Source organism: Schistocerca gregaria, chromosome 4 (assembly GCF_023897955.1).
Source record: "Schistocerca gregaria isolate iqSchGreg1 chromosome 4, iqSchGreg1.2, whole genome shotgun sequence".
Classification (NCBI taxonomy): Eukaryota; Metazoa; Arthropoda; class Insecta; order Orthoptera; family Acrididae; genus Schistocerca; species Schistocerca gregaria.
Window position 1 is genome coordinate 489101340 of NC_064923.1, and position 18830 is coordinate 489120169.

General features: G+C 43.5%; 1 protein-coding gene across 1 annotated transcript in view; it reads left to right on the forward strand.

The window, feature by feature from the left end:
- The window catches only part of LOC126365787 (ER degradation-enhancing alpha-mannosidase-like protein 3), a 205687-nt gene that overhangs the window by 75007 nt on the left and 111850 nt on the right, over positions 1-18830 (forward strand). Inside the window, exon 7 of the mRNA XM_050008363.1 lies at positions 4302-4430. Coding sequence (XP_049864320.1) covers positions 4302-4430 — 129 coding nt within the window. The remainder of the gene's footprint in view (positions 1-4301; positions 4431-18830) is intronic.

Below are 18830 nucleotides of genomic sequence, written 5' to 3' on the forward strand. Positions count from 1 at the left end.
TTGCTGAGCTGCAACTACAGGAAGCCATGCACAAGGCAAAGTAATGGGGTGTAGCCCACGGCTTCCAGTTTTCAGCCACAAATTCATATTCATTCATTCATTCATTCATTCATTCACTTGATATCTTCACCTTTGTCAGCTTAAGAAGAAGTGCTGGCAGTACCTCAATGCCCTCCGCTGCCTGAGCAACACCAACTGGGGTGCAGATTGCTCTACGCTGCTGCAGGTCTACAGAGCCCTTGTTCAATCCTGCCTTGACTATGGTTAAGGGTTTGGCGGTGCCCTCAGCATTGCGTTTACTCGACCCAGTGCACCACTGTTGTGTTCGACTAACGATGGGGGCTTTTAGGACGAGTCCGGTGACCAGCGTCCTGGCAGGGGCTGGAGTTCCTCCATTGCAGGTCAGGCATGTGCAACTGCTCGCCAGTCACATTGTACATGTTCATAGTTCTCCTGTGCATCCGAATTACTGTTTCCTTTTCCCACCCACGGCGGTTCATCTCCCGCATCGACGGCCCAGATCAGGGCTTACAATTGCAGTTCGCATCCGATCCTTTCTATCTGAACGGAGTCCTTGCCTTTACCAGTTATATTAGAGGTCCATTCACATACACCTCCATGGTGAACACCTAGGCCGCAGTTTTCCTGAAACTTTCACATGTCCAAAGGACTCGGTTCACCCGACGGCTCTCTGCTGTCACTTCCTGTCAACTCTTTACATGTACCGAGGTCCTGAAAAGTGGTTTACACCAATGGCTCGTGGCTTATTGTGACGTTGGCTTCGCGTATGTCCATGGATTACTTGCTCGATGGCTGCAGTGTTTTCACTGCAGAGCTGGTGGCTATATCTTGTGTTCTTGAGCACATCAGTTCATGTCCTGGGGAGTCGTTTCTTCTGTGTACTGACTCCTTGAGCAGCCTACAAACTATTGACCTGTGTTACCCTCGTCGTCATTTGGTAGCGACCATTGAGTCCATCTGTGCCCTGGAACAGTCCAGTCATTCAGTGGTCTTTGTGTATACCCCAGGACATGTCAGAATCCCAGGGAACAAACTTGCTGACCAAACAGGCCACACAGAAACCGCTTATGTAGATCGTCATTCTAATAACAGACCTGCATTTGTTTTTATGCTGCCAGGTTTTTCAGCTTTTTACTGTCTCATCAACACAGTCAGACCGCAATTGACCGGTGATGCTGTATTGTAACATATCACGAAAAGCCCACCTATATTGTTAATACATTAATTGAAAACATGATGTAGTAGCTACTCTTAATTGCCTAATAATTGTCAATATCGATGATTCCTGTCACATCTTTGCATATCGGGGTTGTGTGTTCAAATTACAAGTCGCGAAACGGTATGGCATAGCCTCATTATGCACAACAAACTGCATGTCATTAAGGAGATTACTCCATGTGGGCCCCTGACAGATACTCTGTGGTTCTCCACATTGGCTGCGCCTGGGTGACCCACTGCTACCTCCTGCTGCCATGAAGACACGGCTCAGTGTCAATGCAGCGCTGGTTGACAGTGGCCCATATTCTGGTGCACTGTCCCCCCTTGACTGCCGTGATCTTCGGTTACTGGACTCGTTGCCACTAATTTTATCTGACAATGCGTCATCGGCTGATTTAGTTTTACATTTTATTCATGAGGATAGGTTTTATCATTTGATCTACATTTAATTGCATGTCCTTTGTCCCTCTGTGTCCTCCACCCTAGTGCTTTTAGGGTGGAGGTTTTAATGTGTTGCAGAGTGGCTGGCTTCTCCTTTTTATTTTCATGGTCAACCAGCCATGGTAATCTGCCTTGTCATTTTAATCTCTTCTACCTGTTTCTTGCATATCTGTGGTTTTCTTGTCCCCTTTTGTCAATTTCAGTGTTGGTTGCCGTTCTGTTGTTCGTATGGTTTTTCCATTCTCTCCATTTTGTGTTGTCAGTCTCGTTTGTTTTATTCGAAACAAGGGACTAATGACCAAGCAGTTTGGTCCCTTCTCTCCTCTTTTAAACCAACCAACAAAATCTGAACCTGCATCTATTCTAATGATGGGAACAAGTATGGCACACATTGAATTTTGCAAAATCTGTTCCCTAGCTTTTATAGTGGAGGCTTTAAAATGTTTCCGAGCAACTGGCAAAAATGTTTCTTGATTAATTATGACCATGCCAACTGTCGCTGTCAAACAATTTTACTTGGCCCATGAGTGGAGGATGGCGGGAGTGGAAGCTTGCAACTGACTCATTACACAACCTCCCTCCCTCCCTCCCAACCTCCCTCCCTCCCAACCTCCCTCCCAACCTCCCTCCCTCCCTCCCTCCCTCCCTCCCTCCCTCCCTCCCTCCCTCCCTCCCTCCCTCCCTCCCTCCCTCCCAACCTCCCTCCCAACCTCCCTCCCTCCCTCCCAACCTCCCTCCCCACCCCCATCCCTTCCCACCCTCCATCCCTTCCCACCCTCCCTACCCTCCCTCCCTACCCTCCCTCCCTCCCTACCCTCCCTCCCTCCCTACCCTCCCTCCCTCCCCACACTCCCTCCCTCCCCACACTCCCTCCCTCCCCCCCCTCACTCCCTCACCACCCTCACTCCCTCCCTCCCCTCTCCTTTGCCCCCTCTCCTCTGCTCCCTCCCCTCCCCATCTCTCCCTCTCCTCTGCCCCCACCCCACCCCTATGCCCCCACCCCACCCCTCTGCCCCCACCTCACCCCTCTGCCCCCACCTCACCCCTCTGCCCCCACCTCACCCCTCTGCCCCCACCTCACCCCTCTGCCCCCACCCCACCCCTCTGCCCCCACCCCACCCCTCTGCCCCCACCCCACCCCTCTGCCCCCACCCCACCCCTCTGCCCCCACCCCTCTGCCCCCACCCCTCTGCCCGCTCCCATCTTCTCCCTCCCCTCTGCCCCCTCCACTCGCATCTGCCCCCTCCCCTCGCCTCTGCCCACTCCCCTCGCCTCTACCCACTCCCCTCGCCTCTGCCCACTCCCCTCGCCTCTGCCCACTCCCCTCGCCTCTGCCCACTCCCCTCGCCTCTGCCCACTCCCCTCGCCTCTGCCCACTCCCCTCGCCTCTGCCCACTCCCCTCGCCTCTGCCCCTCCCCTCGCCTCTGCCCCTCCCCTCGCCTCTGCCCCTCCCCTCGCCTCTGCCCCTCCCCTCGCCTCTGCCCCTCCCCTCGCCTCTGCCCCTCCCCTCGCCTCTGCCCCTCCCCTCGCCTCTGCCCCTCCCCTCGCCTCTGCCCCTCCCCTCGCCTCTGCCCCTCCCCTCGCCTCTGCCCCTCCCCTCGCCTCTGACCCCTCCCCTCGCCTCTGACCCCTCCCCTCGCCTCTGACCCCTCCCCTCGCCTCTGACCCCTCCCCTCGCCTCTGACCCCTCCCCTCGCCTCTGACCCCTCCCCTCGCCTCTGACCCCTCCCCTCGCCTCTGACCCCTCCCCTCGCCTCTGACCCCTCCCCTCGCCTCTGACCCCTCCCCTCGCCTCTGACCCCTCCCCTCGCCTCTGACCCCTCCCCTCGCCTCTGACCCGTCCCCTCGCCTCTGACCCGTCCCCTCGCCTCTGACCCGTCCCCTCGCCTCTGACCCGTCCCCTCGCCTCTGCCACTCCCCTCCCCTCTGCCACTCCCCTCCCCTCTGCTCCCTCCTCCCACTGCCCCGTACCCTCCCCTCTGCTCCCTCCTCCCATTGCCCCTTCCCTCTGCTCCCTCCTCCCACTGCCCCTCCCCTCCCCTCTGCTCCCTCCTCCCACTGCCCCCTCTCCTCCCCTCTGTTCCATCAACCCTCTACCCCCTCCCCTCCCCTCTGCTCCCTCCTCCCTCTGCCCCCTCCCGTCCCCTCTGCTATCTCCTCCCGCTGCCCCCTCCCGTCCCATCTGCTACCTCCTCCCTCTGTCCCCTCCCCTCCCCTCTGCCTCCTCCACTCCCTTCTGTTTCCTCCCCTCCCCTCCCCTCTTTTCCCCTCCCCTCCCCTCCCCTCCCCTCCCCTCCCCTTCGCTCTGCTCTCCTATCTTGCTCACCCCTCTATCCTCCCCCACCTCCCACTTATGTCTATATATCAATACTCTTCCATCCACTGTGATGGTACTTCCCATAGTGTCACTTGATGGTCTAATCTTGTCTTAGCAGTCTTTACGAGAGTGATATGTATGGAGTTGTAGCATGCTTCTTGATTTCTCAGTTAACGCTAGTTTTTTTCGTAGACTTTCTCAAGATAGTGTGACTATCTTCAAGCATATGCCATGATGCTCTCCCATCAGAGAACTTTCCTTCTTCATCTCCTAAGTTTGTTCCATTTTCTCTTTCTCTTACAGATAAATTTGCGTTATGGAATGAAAAGCCCAAAATTAGAATCATCAAGAGAAACATGTACGGCATGTGCAGGAACAATGATATTAGAGATGGCAGCATTATCAAGACTTACAGGGGAATCAATATTTGAGGTACGTTGAACAGTGTGCTCTTGTTTTGTTTATTGTGTGTTGACTTGTATTTTTCTTGGAAATTTGTGATTTTTTTCAGTTCAGTATTCATCATTTAGCTTATTTTATGTATTGCATATGCATTTCATTTCTTGCAGAAGATAAGAATAGCAAGTTTGTCCTATGAGATTAGAAGCATAATTCCATACTGCCATTTCAGCAACTGTTTAAAGCACACTTCATCAGGCAGGCTACAAGTAGTGATGATACAAACACAACAGACTTTAGTTGGTTGGATGGGGGTTGCAAAAGCCTACTCAGGTTCTTTGAAACTATCTTACCTAAACATTCAAACAATGGCAAGTACAGGATGGGATAACAATAATATGAAAAGGATAGATTGCTACTCATCACATTTAGGAGGCACTAAATTGCAGACAGGCACAATGAAAATAATGTTAAAAATATTCAACTTTTGGACCTAGATCTTCATCAGAAGTATATGTCTCGCAGCTCTCTCTCTCTCTCTCTCTCTCTCTCTCTCTCTCTCTCTCTCTCTCTCTCTGCATATACACATGCTCGTGCATGCTCTTGCAACTACTGTTAGGGCACTAAGGCTAGGCTGCGACTGCATCTGAGTTGAGCAACAGACTAGCTAGGGAGGGTAATGGGGGGAAAAGGAAAAGGTGTAGAGTAGGGTGAAATGCTAGTGCTACCTGTGGGAGTGCTCAGGGACATGGTGCGGACAGGATAGGGCTGCCAGGTGCTGTATTGGTAGGATATGATGTGGAAGGGATTGGGTGGGAGGAGGGGGATGAAGTGGAGAAGAAGAAAGGACTTAGGTAGGTGCATTGGCAGGATAGAAGGCACGTAAGAGGTGGAACCCAAAATTTTCGGGACTGGTGCTGCCATCTGGAAAGTAGGAATAGTAGAGCTTTGCACCACTAAGTGGCAAGAGCTGCATATTTGATGATTCAGTGTGCGGAGTAGCATTAAGCTGGGAGGACAGTTGCATGTCCACAGTGATTTCTGTAATACTCTGTGTTTGGTGTGTGGCGATTTTACAATGGATCTGCAAACAGAACAGCGTGTGTGTATCAAATTCTCTGGAAAAGTGGTACAGAGACTCTTGCAGTGATTCAACAAGTGTTTGGGGGACAGAGTCTGAGCCGTACGCATGTGTTTGAGTGGCATACTCGGTTCAGGGATGGCCGTACAGATGTTAAAGATGGTGCTCACGCTGGAATGCCCGTTAGCTGCACAATGCCAGACATTGTTGCCAAACTTCAACAGTTTGTTTGTGTGGATCGACATTGAACCATTCAAGACCTTGCAGATGAAGTGGGTATTGGCTATGGGACACGTCAAAGATTGTTGACTGATGAATTGGGCATGAATTGTGTTGCCGCATAATTTGTGCCAAGGATCTTGACTGCCGATCAGAAGGCACAGCGTGTTGAAGTGTGCACAGACCTTCGTCAGATCGCATCTAATGATCCAACCTTCTGGCACGGGTTATCTCCGCCGATGAGAGCTGGGTTTACGGTTATGACCCAGAGACAAAGCAACAATTGTCCCAGTAGAAGAGCCCGGGCTCTCCAAGAGCCAAAAAGTGAGACAGGTGAAGAGCAAAGTAAAGAGCATGATCGTCATTGTCTTTGATACCAAGAGAATTGTGCACAAAGAATTCATCCCACCCAACCAAACATTGAATTCCCCATACTACTGTGGCAATTTGCAACAGTTCCATGAAAACATGCGGTGACGATGGCCCGAACTTTGGCATCAAGGGAACTGTCTGCTGCATCACGATAATGCGCCCTGTCTCATGTCCTTGATCACCAGGACCTTTTGGCATAAAACAGCATGGCAGTTGTACCCCACCCACCGTACTCGACAGATTTGTCACCTTGCGACTTCATGCTATTCCCAAAACTGGAACTCAAGTTGAAAGGCCATCGGTTCGACACTCTAGAGAGGGTTCAAGAAGCATCACTAGTGGTGATAAACACCCTCAAACAACAGACATCCAGAAAACATTTGACCAGTGGCAGAAGTGCAGGGACGGGTGTGTACGTGTGGATGAGAATTACTTAGAGGGTGATGGTGACCCTTAGTCCAAAGGTAAGGTTTTCAACAGATGGCAGAACCAGTCCCGAAAGTTTTGGCTAGCATCTCATATAATACTGGAGTGGAAGTGGGGAAGGGCAGGGAGGGCATAGGCAGGTGGAGAGATGGTCGATGGGCTAGCAAAGGTTTTGGCCGGGGGTGGGGGGGGGGCTACTGAAACAAAGGATACGTTGCAACATATCTGTTGTTCTGGTAACCTCATGGTCTTTACATTTAGGAGTCCAAGAAAGCAGTGTCAGTTGGATGCTGTGACACTGTATTTAGGACCTGTCTATCCGTGTCAGTGACAGTTAACTCTGTTTCATTCACGTGGTCTCTAGTGAACTTCACACGGATGAGACAACTTTCGTTACTGCCCAGCATAACCGAGCCCCACTAAGCACTTTCTTCAAATATCGTCAGCATACAAATAGGTCCAGAACAGCCACAAGAATCAGTAATCCTGATATTTCATATGTACGTTCTAATTGTTTTTATTTACTGGTTGATATGTTACACTTGTCACCTTTTCTGGGAAGTCATTAGCTTTTCTCTGAACTTACTTGTATTTAGTGACAAGTCTAACATAGAATATTAAAATCAACACTGTGGCAGATTTTATGTGAAGAAAGTGAGAGCTGACTGCAGTCTGTCATCAGGCCTGTTTCATGACATACCTGCTGAAGAAGCAGGAAAGGGATACAGACAAAAGAAAAGTTGTTAGAGTGAAATATTGCTGTTGACTTACGTGTTGTTGTTGAATGCATGGCAGAACTAAGGGAAATAGTGAATGTAATAAACATGGTGCTTAATAAAAGCATTCACATGAGTGATTGTTAAAAGAAAAAGATCCTCTTACATTTTTTACTAAAGAAAGACACCATATAAGTCTGCAGGTTAAAGTTCATAGCATTACAAAATTAGATTATCATCTCCAAAGCGAAAGTAATGTCAGTGGGAAAGAAATATAAACGGATTGAGTGCCAAATAGGAGGAACAAAGTTAGAACAGGTGGATGGTTTCAAGTACTTAGGATGCATATTCTCACAGGATGGCAACATAGTGAAAGAACTGGAAGTGAGGTGTAGCAAAGCTAATGCAGTGAGCGCTCAGCTACGATCTACTCTCTTCTGCAAGAAGGAAGTCAGTACCAAGACTAAGTTATCTGTGCACCGTTCACCGGGAGTGAAAGCTAGGTGGATTCAGGTTACCTTATCAACAAAGTTGAGGTTACGGACATGAAAGTAGCTAGGATGATTGCAGGTACTAGTAGATGGGAACAATGGCAGGAGGGTGTCCACAGTGAGAAAATCAAAGAAAAACTGGGAATGAACTCTATAGATGTAGTAGTCAGGGCGAACAGGCTTAGATGGTGGGGTCATGTTACACGCATGGGAGAAGCAAGGTTACCCAAGAGACTCATGGGTTCAGCAGTAGAGGGTAGGAGGAGTCGGGGCAGACCAAGGAGAAGGTACCTGCATTTCGTTAAGAATGATTTTGAAGTAATAGGTTTAATATCAGAAGAGGTACCAATGTTAGCACTGAATAGGGGATCATGGAGGAATTTTATAAGGGGACTATGCTCCAGACTGAATGCTGAAAGGCATAATCAGTCTTTGATGATGGTGATGGTGATGGTGGTGATGATGATGAAATAAGAGATAAATTAGCAAAACAAAAAAAGTTAATATTTTGGTGGTGATGGTCATTAGTAGTAATAGCAGCAGCAGTGATTTATTCATCAAAGGATCGTTTAACAATGATGCATCTGTCAGCTTGATACAGGGAAAATTGCAAATCATATATACTGATAAATGGGTACACAAACGTGCATAATGAGGAGAGTTTTTCAGTAAGAACATTTTTTATGTGGCCATAAATTATGCAATTGGTACACAATTACACGATGAAGTGAAATATAAACAGAAGTGTTCACTATGTTGTTCATTATAGCTTACCTGCATTCCTGTTTTCTTATTCATTGTTAAATTTTCTCCTGCATTACCTCTATTTGATTTTGTATTTATAACCCCATATTCACCTGAAGAGAAGTCCTGTTCCTCCTTCCACTGAACTTCACTAATTCCCATTATGTCTAACTTCAAACCTGTCAATTTCCTTTTCTAAATTTTCGAACATACTAGTCCAATTAAAGGATCCAACATTCCACACTTCAATCCATAAAGTATCAGTTTTGACAAATGCAGCAGGTGAAAGGAAATACAAATGTGTAAAAAATGAGCTTGACAGAAAAGTGCAAAATGGCTAAGCAGAAATGAATGGAGGACAAATGTAAGGATTTAGAACCATATATCATGAGGGGAAAGATAGGTACAGCCTAAGGGAAAACTGAAGAGTGAAAAGAGAAGTAGCTGTATGAATATCAAGAGCTCAGATGTAAAACCAGTCCTAAGCAAAGAATAGAAAGCTGAAAGTTAGAAGTAGTACATATAGCATCTACACAAGGGAGATGGACTTGAAGGCAGTATTCTCAAAATGGAAGAGAACGTAGAAGAAGATGAGATGGGAGGTAGGATACTCTGAGAAGAATTTGACAGAACATTAAAAGACCTAAGTCAGAGTAAGGCCCTGGGAATAGACAACATTCTGTCACAATTATTGATAGCCTTGGGATAGCCAGCCATGAAAAAACTGTTCCCTATGTTGTTCAGGATGTATGAGACAAGCAAAATAATCTCAGACTTTAATAAGAAGAATATGATGATCTCAATGTTAAAAAAAAGCAGGTGCTGACAGGTGTGAATATTACTGAACTATCAGGTTATACATCTTGGTTGCAAAATACTAACATGAATTCTTTACAGAAAAATGGAGAAACTGGTAGATGCCAATCTCAGGGAAGATCAGTTTGGATTCTGGAGAAATGGAGAAATATGTGAGGCAATACTGACCCTACGACTTTTCTTAAAAGATAGGTTAAGGAAAGGCAAACCTACATTTATAGAATTTGTAGAGTTAGAAAAATCTTTTGAAGTGTTGACTAGAATACTGTGTTTGAAATTCTGAAGGTATCTGGGATAAAATGCAGGGAGTGAAAGGCTATTTACAAACAGAAACCCAGCAGCAATTATAAAGAGTTAGTAGCATGAAAAGGAAGCAGTGGTTGAGAAGGGAGTGAGACAGGGATAATGGAATGTAATCAGGCTAAATCAATTGATGCTGCCACTTAGTGGTAGATGCATGTTGCTATTTGGGTAATAAAATAACTGATGATGATCGAAGTAGAGTGGATATAAAATTTAGCCTGGCAATGCCAAGAAAAGTGTTTCTGAAGAAGAGAAATTTATTTACATCAAATATAGATTTAAGTATTAGGAAATCTTTTCTGAAAGTATTTGTATGGAGTGTAGCCATGTACGGAAGTGAAACATGGACAATAAACAGTTTAGACAAGAAGCGAATAGAAGCTTTCAAAATGTGGTACTACAGAAGGATACTGAAGATTAGATGGGTAGATCACATAACTAATGAGGTGGTACTGAACAAATCTGGAGAGGGAAGAAATGTGTGGCAAAACTTGACTAAAAGAAGGGATCTGTCGATAGGACAGGTTCAGAGACATCAAGGGACCACCAATTTAGTTTTGGAGGGAAGTGTGGGATGTACAAATTGTAAAGTTAGCGTGAATTGCATGAGCAATTCATGCCTCAAGCAGGGCAGAGAATAATGCAACATGAAACAAATACAAGAACTTGCATACATTTAGTATGTGAATGACAATACAATATGAAAGTGTATTGCTATATACTGTATTTCAGCATGTAATATCATTAGGTACTGGAATAGTGTATGCAAGGCCTCTTTGAATAATTAGATGAATCTTGAAACATTTTGAATGGCTGTTAATGGACTGAGAGTCCACTGTTTTCACACCACACTCACGCATAGAATACTGTCAGTGATTCCCCGATTGTATAGCAGGCACTTTATTCTTACACGATACGTGATATTTTGGTATGGTTGATTTCTCCATGAGGAGGGCGGTGAGATGCTCAGATATGGATTACAAGTGGCAATAAGAGCAGTTCCAGTTGTAAAATATATTTATCTGGAGAACTTGACTATTTTCAACTTCATGCAAGACAATTTCCATATGTCAATCAGTATATATTCAATCAAATTGCTCACATTTTGTGAAATAAATTTAAAAAATCTTACAACAGGAGATGCTGCTATTACCTCCAACTTAGCTTACTCCATTGCTCTACTAACAGTTCTTTGCCTAAAGTGAATACAACTGATTAACTTCTGCTGATCATTGAGATTCTTCGAAGGTCCAGTAGTTTTTCCACTCTTCTGCCAAGTAGCCAAAGAAATTTCTTAATTCTGCCTGTCATTTAAACATACATTAGAAAAAAGAGGTGAAATGTTTTCTAGTCATTGTATGATTGTGTTCCTTCTTACCATTGTGCTTCATATCAGTTGTGCTGTATGGGATATGATGATACAATTTTCACAGTCGTATGTACATGAAGTAAAAGGTACTTGTATGTCATCAGAATAAAACAGAAGTCTTTCCAGTGATATAAAGTATAATAACTGTTTGCATGCTTAATAGTGCTAGTTCATCTAATAATGGCCAGTGTTGTGGATGTGATGTGACAAGCTATAAGACCCAGCAATAGCAGTGGCTATAGGGACAATGTTTTCCAGAATTACGAAGGTCATTCCAGCAGCACAGAGCAGCCAGCAAAGCAAAAAATGAGTACCAATTTTTGCTGTGAAGGATTAAGGCAGTCACCCTGAGGTGATGCCTCAATATTCCTCTGAGGTGTCCATCTATGTGTAGGAGAGACATTCTGCAGCTGTGCCTCTGAAACCATTTGAATCCATCTGCACTGGAGAACAGGGAAGTTGGTGTTATAACTTAGGATTGTCTCAATGAAAATGGATCTTTCTTGAAGTTCACCGAGCAGATTGAATATCCCATCATTTTTATGGGGTGCATCCAGGATATTAACTCTAGTACTGATATTTTATCTGGCAACCTCTCAGCTATTCTCAAGTTGAGTCTCTTGCCAAAGTTTTAAGGAACTTTACAGTGTGGAGTAGACGCACATGTGTTACTAGAGAATATCAGTTGGGGGAGAGAAGTGATAATGGCAAGTGATCTGCCAAAGATTTAGACTTGTTGTAGTGAATACCCTCTTCCAGTACCACAAGAGAAGGAGATATACTAAAAAAAGACCAGAAGTAACTGGAATATATCAGGTGAAATATATCCTGATTGGACAATGATTTAGAAATCAAATCATGGACTGCAAAGTGCACCCAGGTATGAAAACTGACTTGTGAGGGAATGGTCCAATAAGACGTGTTGAAATCTACCCTGAATTTTTTTACACAGGAAGAAGACAATGAAAGAAATTCACTGTAAAAATCTTAGCTGCTAAGAGGCATTGCAAGTACTTAAAAAAAAAGCTGAAAATTACCAAATTCGTAGCATGCCAGGTGGTGGTAGAAACGTACATCCCTACTGGCACTGTAGCAACTATGCATCTGTAACTAGGCAATCACACAGCTGATGCTAGTAGTACGTTTGAAACAGGAAACACAACACAACCCGATTGTAATTTGTAAAGAACGTTTCAGGTTACCTTTCATTGATAATTCTCTGACAATACAGTGCAAAGTCATTATTCTCTCGAATTAGCCACTCAAGTAACATCTATCACAAATTATCAGTCACTTTTTGCAGTATTGGTAAATATTGACAATACAGATAAAGCTGAATTAATATTTATTGTGCTTTCATAAGGCATACCTGCTAATAATACTTTTTTTTTTCCTTCCAGTTTCACAGTAATGTGGAATTCAGTTAACGTTCTCAATTTAGCAATGATGAAATATGAACAATGTTGTTTCCAAGGAAATCGCCTACTTCTGCTGAGGATGTACATACGAGTCATTTCTTAGTTGATTTCCTTGCCATTCATTCAAATGATATCGACATTGTGTTTGAATTTGTGGATACCTTAGAAGTAATAGGAAATAACTATATGATTCCATGAATTGTGGTTAAGATGACGGCAGTTGCGCCAGTAACAATCCTGAAGGAGAATACCTTCCAAGCCTTGGTTAAACACAGGAGGGGAAAAATGAAGTTACGCAGTGTGCAAAGGTGTTTTCATTTCATGAAATCGGAGTGTGAACTGTACAAATGAAAGAATGAATTACATAAAGTAAGAAATATGCACCAAATGGAAATCCGAAAGCACCTGAATGAAAAACTATTAGAAAGATTTAAAACTGCTCGTGAGAGGCTATGCATTATTATCGATGAAGATCTAGGAGACTGGGCCCTCCGAATTGCATCTGACATGAACATTGCTAATTTCCAGGCTTTATGCCCTGACTATGCAGGTTCAAGAAATTGTACAGAATAGGGAGTTGCAAAATTACCAATTTCATGTCACTTAAACATGTAAAGCAGCTGCCAGTGATAGACAATGCTATAGAGAAATTCATAGCTGACATAAGGACGAAACATGCTGTTATCCCCGCAACTACTGTTTATAATGCTGATCAGTCAGGTTTTGTGAAAGAACTGCATGCACACAGCACTTTATTGTTTCTGGGTGAAGAAAAGTTAGAATCGGTTGCCCAATCAATGAATGCAATGACACACTCATATACTATAATGCCAGTGATAAATGTGAGTGATTTACTGTTTGCACAGCTGTACATCTGTCTTCAAGAACCGCAAGGCAAATTAGGACTTAAATAAAAAAAATTGACTGTTTAGTTCCAAAAATCTTGTAATCAGTGTATCAAAATTTGGAAAAATGGGAAAGAATAATTTTCAACATTTCGTTCCAAACGTATTCCAATCAGCTGCAGAAAATAATTCATTGCTTTTGTTGGATTCATGGTCTGGACATAATGATGCCTCATATCTTGATTCATGCATTTTTGCCATGGCAATGACACTTTTCTGTATTCACACATGGACTTGATAAAAGATGACTTTCTTCCTTGCCAAATGTCGCATTTTTTCACATATCTTTTGCTTAGTTAATCCAGGTAGTGAGAGTAGTATTCGCCCATAATTATTTGACCAATGGGGCATTAATTTATTAGCAGAATCCCTTTTGCATCCCAGAAAACTGATGACAACAGCTTTCTGTCCGATTTATTGCCTTTGGTTTCTTTGGTGGTGGTAAATTAATGTTTTTTAACTACTTTGATTGTTGTTTTGTCACTGGGGTATAGTAGTGGACCCAAGTTTCACATATTGTCACAAACTACTGCAAAACATATTGTTTGTTTGCTCTGAAAATGGGTCAGACATTGTTCGGACATTTCCATTATGATGTGGCACTCGTCTAGTAGATGATTTTCTCATATCCAGTTCCACTGTTAACATGTTATGTGCTCATTCAGATGACACCCGTACCGCTTCATCAATTTTTTGCAATTTCAGTTGGAGATTCGCATGACCATTTTATGGACTTTTGCAGTAATTTCTGAGTTAGTAGCACTGGCAATAATTGAATACAAAGAAGCAAAGCCCCCCCCCCCTCCCCCCAATGTGTTCTTAAAACCAACATGAATTTGCTTTGCTTTCATATCTTTATTTGCAAAGTACTGAATCACTGCTTGAATTCCTCACTCACACAACCCTCCCCTCCCCAGAGTGGACCTCTACTCACAAGGGAACCTCCCCATCACACACCCCTCAGAGTAGTTATAAGTTGGCACAGCGGATAGTCCTTGAAAAAATGAACACAGATCAATTGAGAAAACAGCAAGAAGTTGTACTGAACTATGAAAAAAATATGCAAAATATACAAACTGAGTAATCCATGCACAAGATATGCAACATCAAGGATAATATGAGCTCAGGAGTACCATAGTCCCGCGGTTAGCTGCGGAAGGAGAGGTCCTTGGTTCATCTACATCTACATGACTATTCTGCAATTCACATTTAAGTGCTTGGCAGAGGGTTCATCGAACCACAATCATACTATCTCTCTACTATTCCACTCCCGAACAGCGCGCGGGAAAAACGAACACCTAAACCTTTCTGTTCGATCTCTGATTTCTCTTATTTTATTTTGATGATCATTCCTAGCTATGTAGGTTGGGCTCAACAAAATATTTTCGCATTCGGAAGAGAAAGTTGGTGACTGAAATTTCGTAAAAAGGTCTCGCCCCGACGAAAAACGTCTTTGCTGTAATGACTTCCATCCCAATTCGCGTATCATATCTGCCACACTCTCTCCCCTATTACGTGATAATACAAAACGAGCTGCCCTTTTTTGCACCCTTTCGATGTCCTCCATCAATCCCACCTGGTAAGGATCCCACACCGCACAGCAATATTCTAACAGAGGACGAACGAGTGTAGTGTAAGCTGTCTCTTTAGTGGACTTGTTGCATCTTCCCTCAAGTGAAAAGTTTTAATTTTTTATTTTCAGACAATTTTCAGTTCAGGCACTCACACATAATCAACTTCCCTCTCAAAAATTCTAGGACATGTTTAGATGTGCTTGGACATAGGCAGGATTTGACGGTCTACACACAGAAAAATTTGAAATCGTTAAAAACATACGTTATGACAGAGCACAGGGAAAACTGTGCGACTGTGAAACTGTTGCATTCATTTGTTGCAGTTTATGTGACAAACTCTTATGTTTTCATCACGTTTTTGGGAGTGATTATCACATCCATCATGATGATGATGATGATGATGATGATGATGTGGTCTTCAGTCCTGAGACTGGTTTGATGCAGCTCTCCATGCTACTCTATCCTGTGCAAGCTTCTTCATCTGCCAGTACCTACTGCAACCTACATCATTCTGAATCTGTTTAGTGTATTTGTCTCTTGGTCTCCCTCTACGATTTTTACCCTCCATGCTGCCCTCCAATACTAAATGGGTGATCCCTTGATGCCTCAGAACATGTCCTACCAACTGATCCCTTCTTCTAGTTAAGTTGTGCCACAAACTTCTCTTCTCCCCAATCCTATTCAATACCTCGTCATTAGTTATATGATCTACCCATCTAATCTTCAGCATTCTTCTGTAGCACCAAATTTCAAAAGCTTCTATTCTCTTCTTGTCCAAACTAGTTATCATCCATGTTTCACTTCTATACATGGCTACACTCCATACAAATACTTTCAGAAATGACTTCTTGACACTTAAATCTATACTCGATGTTAACAAATTTCTCTTCTTCAGAAACGCTTTCCTTGCCATTGCCAGTCTACATTTTATATCCTCTCTACTTTGACCATCATCAGTTATTTTGCTCCCCAAATAACAAAACTCCTTTACTACTTTAAGTGTCTCATTTCCTAATCTAATTCCCACAGCATCACCCGACTTAATTCAACTACATTCCATTATCCTAGTTTTGCTTTTGTTGATGTTCATCTTATACCCTCCTTCATGACACTGTCCATTCCGTTCAACTGCTCTTGCAAGTCCTTCGCTGTCTCTCACAGAATTACAATGTCATCGGCGAACCTTAAAGTTTTTATTTCTTCTCCATGGATTTTAATACCTACTCCGAATTTTTCTTTTGTTTCCTTCACTGCTTGCTCAATATACAGATTGAATAACATCAGGGATAGGCTACAACCCTGTCACACTCCCTTCCTAACCGCTGCTTCCCTTTCGTGCCCCTCGACTCTTATAACTGCCATCTGGTTTCTGTACAAACTGTAAATAGCCTTTCTCTCCCTGTATTTTACCCTGCCACCTTCAGAATTTGAAAGAGAGTATTCCAGTCAACATTGTCAAAAGCTTTCTCTAAGTCTACAAATGCTAGAAACGTAGGTTTGCCTTTCCTTAATCTAGCTTCTAAGATAAGTCGTAGGATCTGTATTGCCTCACGTGTTCCAACATTTCTACAGAGTCCAAACTGATCCTCCCCGGGGTCCGCATCTACCAGTTTTTCCATTCGTCTGTTAAGAATTCGCGTTAGTATTTTGCAGCTGTGACTTATTGAATTGATAGTTCGGTAATTTTCACATTTGTCAGCACCTTCTTTCTTTGGGATTGGAATTATTATATTCTTCTTGAAGTCTGAGGGTATTTCGCCTGTCTTTTACACCTTGCTCACCAGATGGTAGTTTTGTCAGGACTGGCTCTCCCAAGGCCGTCAGTAGTTCTAATGGAATGTTGTCTACTCCCGGGGCCTTGTTTCAACTCATGTCTTTCAGTGCTCTGTCAAACTCTTCACGCAGTATCGTATCTCCCATTTCATCTTCATCTACATCCTCTTCCATTTCCATAATATTGTCCTCAAGTACATTGCCATTGTATAGGCCCTCTATATACTCCCTCCACCTTTCTGCTTTCCCTTCTTAGCTTAGAACTGGGTTTCCATCTCTTGATATTCATACAAGTGGTCCTCTTTTCTCCAAAGTTCTCTTTACTTTTCCTTTAGGCGGTATCTATCTTATCCCTAGTGAGATAACCCTCTACATCCTTACATTTGTCCTCTAGCCAGCCCTGCGTAGCCATTTTGCACTTTCTGTCGATCTTGTTTTTGAGACGTTTGTATTCCTTTTTGGCTGCTTCATTTACTGCATTTTTATATTTCATCCTTTCATCAGTTAAATTCAGTATTTCTTCTGTTACCCAAGGATTTCTACTAGCCCTCGTCTTTTTATCTACTAGGCCCTCTGCTGCCTTCACTACTTCATCTCTCAAAGCTACCCATTCTTCTTCTACTGTATTTCTTTCCCCCATTCCTGTCAATTGTTCCCTTATGCTCTCCCTGAAACTCTGTACAACCTCTCGTTCTTTCAGTTTATCCATGTCCCATCTCCTTAAATTCCCACCTTTTTGCAGTTTCTTCAGTTTTAAATTGTGGTCAGAATCCACATCTGCCCCTCGAAATGTCTTACAATTTAAAACCTGGTTCCTAAATCTCTGTCTTACCATTATATAATTTATCTGATACCTTTTAGTATCTCCAGGGTTCTTCCATGTATACAGCCTTCTTCCATGATTCTTGAACCAAGTGTTAGCTATGATTAAGTTGTGCTCTGCGCAAAATTCTATCTGGTGGCTTCCTCTTTCATTTCTTAGCCCCAATCCATATTCACCTACTAAGTTTCCTTCTCTCCCTTTTCCTACTACTGAATTCCAGTCACCCATGACTATTAAATTTTCGTCTCCCTTCACTATCTGAATATTTCATCATACATTTCTTCAATTACTTCATCTGCAGAGCTAGTTGGCATATAAACCTGTACTAGGACTTCGTGTCTATCTTGGCCACAATAATGCGTTGACTATGCTGTTTGTAGTAGCTTACCTGCACTCCTATTTTTTTTATTCATTATTAAACTGACTCCTGCATTACCCCTATTTGACTTTGTATTTATAACCCTGTACTCACCTGACCACAAGTCTTGTTCCTCCTGCCACCTAACTTCACTAACTCCCACTATATCTAACTTTAACCTCTCCATTTCCCTTTTTAAATTTTCTAATCTACCTGTCCGATTAAGGCATCTGACATTCCACACTCCGATCCGTCGAACGCGTTTTCTTTCTCCTGATAACGACGTCCTCCTGAGTAGTCCCTAAATCGGACAAGGTAGAAAAATCTTTTTACCCATTCGCCAAGTGTACAAGTTAGGTGGGTCAACAACATATTCCTGTCATGTGACGCATATTCCGTCACCAGTGTCATATAGAATATATCAGACATGTTTTCCTGTGGAGGAATCGGTTGACCTGTGACCTTGCGATCAAATGTTTTCAGTTCAGATTGGAGAGACACGTCCTTTGTCTACTAATCACACGGTTTTGCGGTGCGATCACAAAACTCAGACACTAAACTTATTACAGTGAACAGAGACATCGGTGAATGAACGGACAGATCATAACTTTGCAAAAATAAAAAATTAAACTTTTTAGTCGTGCGAAGACTTGAACCAAGGACCTCTCATTCCAGAGCTGCTCACGCTAACTATGGGACCATGGCACTCCTGAGCTCACATTGTCCTTGATGTTGCCTATCTTATGCATGGACTACTCAGTTTGTATATTTTGCTTATTTTTTTTTTATAGTTCCACATAACTTCTTCCTGTTTTCTTGATTGATCTGTGTTCAGTTTTTCAAGGCCTATCCACTGTGCCAACTTATAACTAAATATGAGGGGGGTGCCATGGGGAGGTTACCTTGTCAGAGCACTGACACATCCTGTGTTTACTCATAAAGAATGGCATATTCATACATAGAAGCCTCAATATGCTAGTGCTGATATTTGGTGGTGCTTCCTCGTCTTTTGCTTTTATGGAAATTGTTACAATAAATTTGGGAC